We start from the raw sequence: 10932 nt of genomic DNA on the forward strand, positions 1-10932 counted from the left end.
TTGGTTTCGGCGGCGAGGACCTCAGGGGCCCTCTTCTAAGGTTGGGAGGGCTCCAGCCGGGATTGGTGCTGGTGGTCTTGATGGGCCGGCGGTTTGTAGTCGTTGTTGTGGTGGTTCTTGCCATCTTGGAATTGGATGTTCTCGGCCTCATCTGTGTCGGCGTGAAGGTTGACGATTTGCATCATGCGTCCGACCATCTTGGGAGCAGCCTAAAATATGGTACGGAACATTGAGCGGTTCTTGAGGCTGGTGTGAAAGTACCAGATGATGTTGCGGTCCTCAATGCCGGCCAGCTTGTTGCGGTTATCGAAGAAGCGGTTGACGTACTCGCCAAGAGTTTCGTTCTTCCACTAGCGAACTTGGCCGAGGTTTTCCATGCTTCCGGGTTGGGTATAAGTAGTTTGATAGTTCTTGGTGAAGGCTTTGGCGAGCTGACCCCAAGTGTCGATGCAGCCTCATGGGAGGTTCTCGAGCCATAGGAGAGGTGCGCTTCCCATCACCACTAGGAAGTAGGCGGCCATCTGGTCGTAGGTGCCATTCATAGCCTTGGCCACGGTGCAGTACATCTTCAGCCAGATCTTCAGGTCGGAGCGACCATCATACTACTCGTTGGTGGCTGGCTTGAAGGTGGGTTGCCACTGGACAACCCTGAGGCTAGGTGTGAACGCGACGAACCTGTCGATGTCCATTTCGTCATCTTCCATGAGACGGTATTGTACCGGTGGGGCCCTAGGGCGTGCGCTGTTGTCATGTTGGGGTGGATTGTGGGCATCGCCAGGGCACCATAGCGATGGTCGTAATTGTCGCGGCGGCGTAGCTCCTCCTCCCAGCGGTTGCGGGCCTCCTGCTTCACGTTGCAGTTTTGCTGGTTGCCAACCCACGGAGCACCGAAGTTGCAGTCATACTAGGCGCTCCGTCAGAGCTTTGCCTCATCCCGCTCCCAGTGATGGTTGTTGAGCTCACCACGGAGATCATGGTGGTCGTGGAGGTCGCAATTAGGTTGCCAACCAGACCGGCCATGGTGTTCATCATCTCCTCATCCATCACGGTGGCAGTTGTCGTGGTGGTGGTTATCTGGTCGACGATCGGTATCGTCGGGATGGTGGTCATCGCCCTAGGACTAGTCCACCTCCTCCTCTTGAATGGGCTCCAGCCAACCTCTCCTTCGGCGGCCATGATTGGCTCGGCTATGATCGGATCTACTCTGAGTAGATCGGCTTTGGGAGTGCCGGGTAGATGTAGATATCATGTGCGATGATCGGCTCCATGAGCGTGCTGGGGCCTGATCCTTTTCCTCGATCTGGACGTTAGCGACACGGAGTCGTGCCCGAATCCGCTGCAGTTGCTCTGAATCTGGAAGGTTTTTCCAGTTCGGCAAAAATAGCCCCCAGGTTGGCTGGGGTGTGGTGAAGATATCATGACCGGCATGTTTGAGGTCGGCTTGCAGATTGCGGGCACGGAAGGGACGCCTGTGTCGACCTCCAACGCCCCTTTGGTCGTTGTTGCTGCTGCCATGAGGTGTCAGCGGGACAGGCGGTCACTAGCCGCTGTGGGGGCGGCAGACGGCTCACGGACTTGCTCAGTTCATTCCTATTAGCGGCGCCTGCCGTGGCCTCGATTCCTCTCGTTGCGTCCTTCCTCCTGGGAGACAACAAAGACTTCCCGATCTAGTGACGTGGAGCTTCCACCATCGCCCTCGCCGTAAGAGTTTGGGGTTAGGGCGAAGCGTGGGACCTGGAACTCGCCACAGTTTGGAAACTAGATGGGTTTGGGTGGGTCATCGGATTGAATCAGAAAAGACTGCCCTAGTGTTTTTGGAAAACACGGCAATCGAGTTCTTGATGTCAAAAGGGGCGTGGGGGAACCCCTGCACTGACCTTCCAGGGCGTAGTGCCGCCTCTGAGAGGTTGATGCACTCAACAATGGTGTTACTAATGTGATCTAGCCCCGCGATTAGATCGAAGGGCATGGGTGGGTGGATTGCCGCGAGAATGTGTGGGACCCTCTTTGAGAGAGAGAGAGATCGCCGACCTACTGAGCAAGCGACGTGATGATCCTCGGGTGAAAACCTTGATCCATCGGTGCAGATCCGACGGATGCCGAGCTGACAGCGGATGCCGAGTCGGCGAAGGAGCGGTGGAGTCAGAGTCTACCGGCATGCTCCCGAAGTGGAGCTGGATCGGTTTGGCGAGAACATCCTTCATGCTCTCGAGGAAGATGATGCACGGGACGGGATGCCATTGAGCTCGCTGGGGAGGATCTCACGATCACCCTTACCTAGCGTGCCAACTGTCGGATTTTGTGACTGGCAGTCTAACAGGGGTTACCTAGGTGGTAGATTTGTAGGTGGGGGAGATTGCAAGACCAAGAGCTTGAATGGTAACATAAGGACGCAAGGTTTAGAAAGGGTTGAGCCTCCGGAGAGTAATACCCTATGTCCTATATTCTGGTGGATTGTATTGCTGGTATGGGATGCGAAGAATTGATGTACCCTGGGGGCATCCCTAGCCGCCTTATATAGGCTAACGACCTAGTGTTACAATCGGATATGATTTAATCCTAGTTCAGTTGTTACATGAAAAGCAATCTGAATCGGTTTAAAAGAAGTATCCCGTGATATCCAGGCAGAATCCGTTTGCCCGACCTCCTGACTTATGCTCCACGTGTTTTCATACTTTGGCTTGCACGACATGGTCAGACGGATCCACTTGTCAGGATCAACCGGTATTCTAGTCGGTGGGGACTTGTGGGCACCCTTATCCCTCAACAAGAAAAATAAAATTTATCTATCAACCAAAGTCACGTATTCAAGGCACGTTAGACATTCGATCCTTCCATTCATTCATCAAAATACGTGAAAAATCATTTTGCCAAATGTTTTTCAAAACGGCTCCACTTCCATCAAAGAAGCCGCTTCAATAGAGTAGCTGCAGCCGGAGTCATTTTAGCTGCAACCGAGCTCCAATGAGGTCCTGAGTTGCTTCCGGGCTTCCGGTAGAGCGTTTCCCGGGCACGCAGCAGCTGCGCCAGCAGGCCGGCGTCGTGGGCCAGCATCTCCTGCTGGCCGGAGCCAGCGCAAGGCCTGGCAGGCCTTCCCAGGACGACGCAGCCCAGCTCGGTGAGCCGCAGCAGGCCCGCCGAGCAGTCGCAGCAGGCCGGCCCCGGCAGGTGAAGGAGAGGCGGCCCAGATCAGTGACTGCAGCGGCCCAGACGGGTGGAGGAGAGTTGGCCCAGCTACCGCAGCAGCAGGCCCTGCGGCCGACGCGAGGCGGTCCAAGGAGCGGACGCCAGCCTACGCGTGCTGTAGGATGATAAGATAGCCCAGGCAGCTGCTTTGAACAATCCAGCAGCCAGGTGAGGTTTGTTTTAAGCTGTTAACCCTTGCAATTTGGTAGCTAATCACTGTTACCTGTTTTAGCTCTTATTCAGTAGTTTGTTACTTGCTAATCATGCGTAGTATTTAAATAATTAATCCTTGCTCCAGTTTTGGCCCGGCTGTAATTTAGCTTGTTTATCATTTTTTTTCATGTTTTTCGCCATCTCAGTGTATTTTGTTTCCACTACGCTTTGAGCGTTTCTAATTGTTTCTAACCTGTCAAGAGTTGACTTGTGCCATCTTAAAGATTAGAAATCAAGTGTGTTTAGAGTGATAGTCAGGATATTTACCTTTTTCTCGGAGAGAATTTTAAAAGCTCCCGTCCAGTAGCCCGTTCCTGGTCCTTCAACACCAAGCTAGAATGGAAACACCGAAAATAGCGTCGGCACATGCTTTGGTTCCGGGCTAACCCCTATGACCATGAGCTCCACCTCCTTGATTCCGCCAGGTTGCCACCCATACGGCCTCGAAGATCCATAAATTTGCTCGCATCGATTTAACCATTCTTAAATAATATATAATATTATTGACTTTTATTCCAACTTTAATCAACAATATTTATTTAATAAATAAATTAAATAAAGTAAAATTAGTACCATTATGTATATTATCAAAAGTATTTTAGATTTAACTTGCAGATTTATCTATTTATAAAAATATTTATATAAAAGATTAATAGTCAAAGGAATGAAAAAAAATCAGTGGTGTCATATATTTAAATATTGAAGTAGTATGTTATTGGCATGGTCAGCTATGTTTCTCATTTGTTTGCCATGGGCCATGTCTTTTACAGCGCTCTCAATCATAGAAATTTAAAAATCATGGAAAACCATCAACATGTAAAGGGAATTGCTGGATGAGAATTTGGAATGTTAATATAAACCATAAGAAAATACGGCCAGTAGGCGGTGGACACATGGGGTGTGCATTGCTGACCAAACTGTCATTTTATCTCTCCTTTGGTGACGTGATGGCTCGTTGCAGCGGCTTGCTTTATCTTTCAGCAATGTCCATGAGAACATGGGTATAATGTGCTCTATAAACAAACTCCATATTTTCTCCATAGATTATGCCACATGCACACGGCCACATCACTGCACACACACACCACCGTCAACAACTAAATGCGACTTCAAGGCCAGCAGAACCCAATCTGCTAAGTGAGGAGCTCTTTACGGTACACAATATTATTTTATATTAGTGTTTGAAAATGGCTAGTACAAATATATATATACATAACTGAGTATAAGCTAGACCAAATATAGATGACAAGTAGTGGAGCCGTCCACAGAGGCTCCATCGAAAAGATAGTTTGACATGGAAATCGTGTTCTGCAGCCTGGTTGGCTCGGTGGGCTATATATATATTCAGATCGGAGCCTGAACAAACAGATTGGTGGAATGGGTGACTTGCCTTCCATCTCACACAAATGACAAATCAGTCGGGGACTCTCCGACGATCCTGTCATGTTGCCGTATGCTACAACTTCTGGTCATGCTCAGCCACACGCCCACACCCAACGGAACCGTTTTGAATCCAGCGTATCGAATAATTCCTTCCTAGCACAAATATAATCATGGTCACGAGGAACGTGCTGCTAGCTCTTGGAAAGGAATCTGCACAAGTTTGACAATTTCTTGTCCAACCCAGCCCTTGTTCACTTAGGGAATTTGGGAGGTGCCAAATTACTGTAGCAACACTGTAGCGTTTCGTTTGTATTTGTGAATTATTGTCCAAATATTGACTAATTAGGCTCAAAAGATTCGTCTCGCAAAGTACAACAAAACTGTGCAATTAGTTTTTGATTTCGTCTACATTTAGTACTCCATACATGTACCGCAAGTTTGATGTGATGGGGAATCTTCTTTTTGCATAGTGTAAAAGTTGGAAGTTTGGTGGGAAGTGAACAAGGGCCCACTTTGAAATGGACAACCCCGGCCCTGATGCTTTTGGCCAGCACGCACCTTCATGTTTTCCGTGAAACATATCAAAGAAAGCATGGACTGGCTGTTCACTGCGTAGTAGCTCTCCCGTTGAACTATGCTTCTAGATGGGTGCCGTGAATGCCCTGTAGAGATTTATTTGTGCAAAAGAATCCCTTTAATGTAGAGGCTTTATGGCCTTCTATCACATTATTAATAAGGCCTTCTATATATATGTACGTCTGCAATCCCATTTTAAGTGCAAATGAAACCGGCCGAATATTTAGGCTGCTTACTGCTTTTCTCATAGATCGACGATGTGCACTGGCAGAAATTTATAACACTAGCAGAGCCATTCCTGTGTTTATTTACGAATTGGATAATATTTCAATCAAGGTGTTTAAGGTACGGACCCACTATTTTTGATATTTTGTCCCAACTAATTGGTACTTTTCTCTAGATACTTCATATCTTTTGAACAAATAATTCCACTGGATGGACAGCTCTCATTTTTTCCGACCATTATTAAAATCCTCCATTTCTAATTATAAACAATGGTACATCCAATGAAAGACAAATAGCCTTATTATGAAACCTTACAAACATTTTGTTACATAATTATTAGCTGCCCTTAACATGTAAGTTGGGCAACTATCGCAGACGGTGGCCAAATTATGAAACCTTACAAACAATAATTGTTTCTGGCCTCATTGATCTCTCAACAGCAGAAATATGAGAAACAACACCCATGGATATATATCTATTATATTTTCTTTAAGGACATGGCGATGACTGCTAACTTGGTCTGCTGCTCTTCAAGTTGCTTAGCAACAAGGCTTGCAAACTCCACGAACAACGGGTCAAGTATGGTTTCTCCAAAATGGCATATAATCAACGACTTCAGCACTGATCTAATACACTTAGCAACATTCATGCTACTGCAGGCACTATCGAGAACATCAACACCTTCTGAATCATCAAAAGGATCCCAGTTTGCCTCGAATAGCTTGATCTCATCCATGCTGAAAATCTTACTTTGCATGACTACTTCCTTGACTTCAGCAACTGATGGCCCATAGACTGGTAGATTGAAGGATTCTAGTTTTTCCTTCTCCACCAGGCCCTATTACGATCAAAGTTTATTTTTTACTTCATAATGGCTTTCAAGGAGTTAAAAAGAAAAGCTAGAATAATTGCAACAATTCTTTTACATATGGTAGTTACCTTCAGAACAAGAGACTGCAGCGATCTTGCAACCAATCCATAAAGTTGATTGAGTTCTCCACTGTATACATCCTCATTCTTCCTCCCAAGAAATACAAGAACCATCTTCCCTCCATATACAAGTTCTTCGTGCCGCAGCTCCAAGAAGAGGGAGAAGTCCTTATGGAACTGCTCTTGGAATTGTTTCACCGCAAACGGTGTTGTGGTATTTGTGATGTAAACATTATCTTTATTTAAGTAAGCTTCTTTCGATGTGTCAAGTCCCTCAGGTACCTACATATATACATGCCATTTGCATTGAGAATATCATTATAGACATATTAGAACGAGAACTGCATGGAATATTATTACATCGTGGAACATATGACACACGCATAAATAACCTCCGATCCAGTAAAGATCGAGACAAACACCTGGGAGCGCCAGTGAAGGCAGTATGAGGAGTGGAAGAGATGCACGCTTTGACGAGGGAAAAGCCTGTTGTAATACGATCCTGGCAACCCAGAAATGTAGTGCAAAGGTGGAACATGTCCCGGTTGATCCATCGTACCCGACGTTTCAAACTTTTGGATCGCCCGGAAGAGTTCATTGAAGTCATTACCAGGAAGGTCATTCAGGAAGAACTGAAGTTCCACAGGATCACCTTCACTAGACTTACACTGATCGGCTATGACACCTATCACATTGGACATAAAGAGCAATGTGTTTGGTCCTGCAGAGCATCCTAGGTCGACAATGATCATTGTCTTGGGTAGTAGAGCCGTGTATACTTCTTTTGTGGCATTCTCAATAATGGGCTTAGTCTCGCGTATAACAATTTCCTAGCACCATGCAACAAGAAAATCATAGTTCTTAGAATCACATAATAGACAAGTATTAGTGTTCTATAAACTGCTCACGTTTCATTGAGTGAATTCCTAAACAGTGCAGATGATTATAATGCTGGAAGGGATCATCAATAAATGTTACAAATGTCATACATAATTGCTTATAAACTTGGTACATGCAGTATGAAAAATGCATATTGCACAAAAGAAATGGTTGCATTCGAGAAAAGGGAAGAACAATCACTTGACGCCTAGAATTCTTTGAGTAGCTCCATTCTCCTTCTCCTTCGGCCATATGTAAATCGTGTTCTATCTTCATGATTGCCATGAAGAGCTAGCTAGGGGTCAGAATTGTAGGGAATTGAGGGATGAGAATTTGGAATGTTAATATCAACCATAAGCAAATACGGCCATTAGGCGGTGGATACAGGGGGTGTACATTGCTAACCAAACTGTCATTTTATCTCTCCTTTGGTGACGTGATGGCTCGTTGTAGCAGCTTGCTTTTGCTTTCAGCAGTGTCCATGAGAACATGGGTATAATGTGCTCTATAAACAAACTCCATATTTTCTCCATAGATTATACCACATGCACATGGCTACATCACTGCACACACACACCACCGTAAACAACTAAATGCGACTTCAAGGCCGTATGATAGAGTCCTTTGAGAAGTTATTGACTTGTGGTGTCCTTTCTTGTGATCCAGCAGTACCCAACCCGCTAAGCTAGACCATATATAGATGACAAGGAGTGGAGCCGTCCACAGAGACTCGATCGAAAAGATAGTTTGACATGGAAATCGTGTTCTGCAGCCTGGTTGGCTCGGTGGGCTATATATGTTCAGATCGGAGTCTGAACAAACAGATTGGTGGAATGGGTGACTTGCCTTCCATCTCACACAAATGACAAATCAGTCGGGGACTCTCCGACGATCCTGTCATGTTGCCGTATGCTACAACTTCTGGTCATGCTTAGCCATCGGATTCCCCGGGTCCCGTATTTAATCACAGGAAGAACTGAAGTTCCACAGTATCACCTTCATTAGACTTACACTGATCGGCTATGACACCTATCACATTGGACATAAAGAGCAATGTGTTTGGTCCTGCAGAGCATCCTAGGTCGACAATGATCATGGTCTTGGGTAGTAGAGCCGTGTATACTTCTTTTGTGGCATTCTCAATAATGGGCTTAGTCTCGCGTATAACAGTTTCCTAGCACCATGCAACAAGAAAATCATAGTTCTTAGAATCACATAATAGACAAGTGTTAGTGTTCTATAAACTGCTCACGTTTCATGGAGTGAATTCCTAAACAGTGCAGATGATTATAATGCTGGAAGGGATCATCAATAAATGTTACGTATGTCATACATAATTGCTTATAAACTTGGTACATGCAGTATGAAAAATGCATATTGCACAAAAGAAATGGTTGCATTCGAGAAAAGGGAAGAACAATTACTTGGCGCCTAGAATTCTTTGAGTAGCTCCATTCTCCTACTCCTTCGGCCATATGTAAATCGTGTTCTATCTTCATGATTGCTATGAAGAGCTAGCTAGGGGTCAGATTGCTTATTTTTTTCATTAGCGACAGAAAGTTTATACAACACATCTGAATACTGCTCTTAGCTCCGAGGTAACATTTATACTCCTCCAGAGAACGTACTGTTAGCGGAGCTGATTGGTTCAGCCTTCTTATCAGAATCAAGTTTGGTATATGTCTACTCAACGAAAAATGAAGATAGGTAAGGCCATTGATTACTCAACGTAAGGCCCTAATTTCCTCTAGTACTGTTCATTGACAGACCTACCATGGTGGTAGATTGTTACCCTCTTGTCAAAGATAATGTAGAGCAAGCAAAGGAACACAGCAATATCAAATAGAACGTTCCTTATGCGCGTGATAGGTACAGTATTACAACACAACCCAAAATCTAGAACTCCATTGAGTCAGTAAAAGATATGTCGACCCTTTTTCTGATCAACACACCGAAAACATAACCACAGGGATTGTAGCGCATGACCATGGTGGAAGAGATGGCTGAGTTCGAGATTCTTTGGGATGCTGTACAAAACGATCACTTGTTGATAGGACGGATTAAATCATATGGAGGTGGACTGCATCGAGGTCATATACCTCGAAGTCAGCGTACCTAGCCTACTTGCAAGGGACGTACTACACTGTTGATGCCAAAGTGATTTGGCAAACACAAGTTTTTCCCTTGACCGTTAGTTCAGAGCAAGCTGCTGATGGCAGACAAAGCCTGCTACCAGAAATTGGCCCTGCAATATCTCTTTTCCTCTGTATGATCAGGAACCTGAAAATGCTGCACATCTGTCTCCATTGCTGCTACACCAGGAGGTATTGTACTCGGTAACCATCGCTACGCCAGAAATAATTTGTGCTGACATATTGAAATTAGCATACTTGCGAGCGGAATTGGCACCCGCCAGTACAAAGGTGACTGGGGCCGCCGGGCTAGTGCCCGCCAGCACAGATGGCTCTATACGTGCTGGCAGGCGATCTAAGCGCCCCTAGCACAGGTGGGATGCATCTATACCGGTGGGTGCGTTAGGTAGCCCGCTAGCACAAATACCACCCAGATAAACCCGTGAGCAACTTCTTCCCTAACCAACCTTCCATTTGGAGCTTGTTTGAGAGGAGCTCGGGAAAAGCTCCAAAAATACCAAATCTAAGGGGAAGGTTTTTCTTTTATTTTCTTTGGAGGAGGTGACTATAAAAGGTAAGTTTGTACCATTCCAACCTTCTTTTTCAACTTATATCCATCATTTCTAGCTTATAAGGTTGTCATCTAAACCTAGAAGATGGAGGAGGGAAGAGAGAGAAAATAACTAGAGATGGATTATTTTTTAATAAAATTTTATGGTCATATTATAACCATTACAATGATATGTTTGTCATTTTAATGTAATATAGAATTGAGTTTGATTATATTTTTCCTACTTATTAATTATTACATCCATAGTTTTAATTAATGAGTTTGAATGAATTTAATATATAATTGAGTTTGATTGTTTTCCTTCTACTTATTAATTATAACATTCATGGTTTAATTGAGTTTCATTTAGGGTAATATAGAATTATTTTTTATTATATTTCTTCCTACTCATTAGTTACTACATCCATAATTTAATTGAGTTTATAGAATTGCGACCTATAGCTCATTAAATTAATTAATATAACATAGAATTGTTGTCATAGATTGTTAAAGATGGATCATAGAGCATGGATGTATGGCATACGGAGACATTCGCATACATTCATGTCAGAGTTATCAAAGTTTGTGGAGGCTGCGGAGAAGCACGCTCGTATTTGCAAGACAAAGCAAATACGTTGTCCGTGTTTTGACTGTAGCAACAATATTGTATGGAAGGATACTGATATCATCAAGAGGCATTTGATAAAATGAGATTTTGTGGATGGATACACAATTTGGTCCCACCATGGTGAGGTAGGAGGTACTTTCAACAACACAGATATTGATACTGGCTCTGGTGAAGTGGGCGGTGATGATGCAAACGAAAATGATCATGTTATGATGGATGATGATTATGAC

At 44.6% G+C, this 10932-nt stretch overlaps 1 protein-coding gene across 1 annotated transcript; it reads right to left on the reverse strand.

Moving 5' to 3' along the window:
• Window positions 1-5932: 5932 nt before the first annotated feature.
• LOC101766563 (benzoate O-methyltransferase) lies at window positions 5933-7763 on the reverse strand. Its single transcript, XM_004956012.2, has 4 exons — window positions 7594-7763; window positions 6936-7343; window positions 6523-6795; window positions 5933-6421 (listed from the first exon to the last, which is right to left on the reverse strand). The coding sequence occupies exons 1-4, from the start codon at window positions 7675-7677 to the stop codon at window positions 6062-6064; spliced, it is 1125 nt and encodes a 374-aa protein (XP_004956069.1). The 5' UTR covers window positions 7678-7763; the 3' UTR covers window positions 5933-6061.
• Between the last annotated feature and the right edge of the window lie 3169 nt (window positions 7764-10932).

Source organism: Setaria italica, chromosome II (genome assembly GCF_000263155.2).
Source record: "Setaria italica strain Yugu1 chromosome II, Setaria_italica_v2.0, whole genome shotgun sequence".
NCBI classification, from domain to species: Eukaryota; Viridiplantae; Streptophyta; class Magnoliopsida; order Poales; family Poaceae; genus Setaria; species Setaria italica.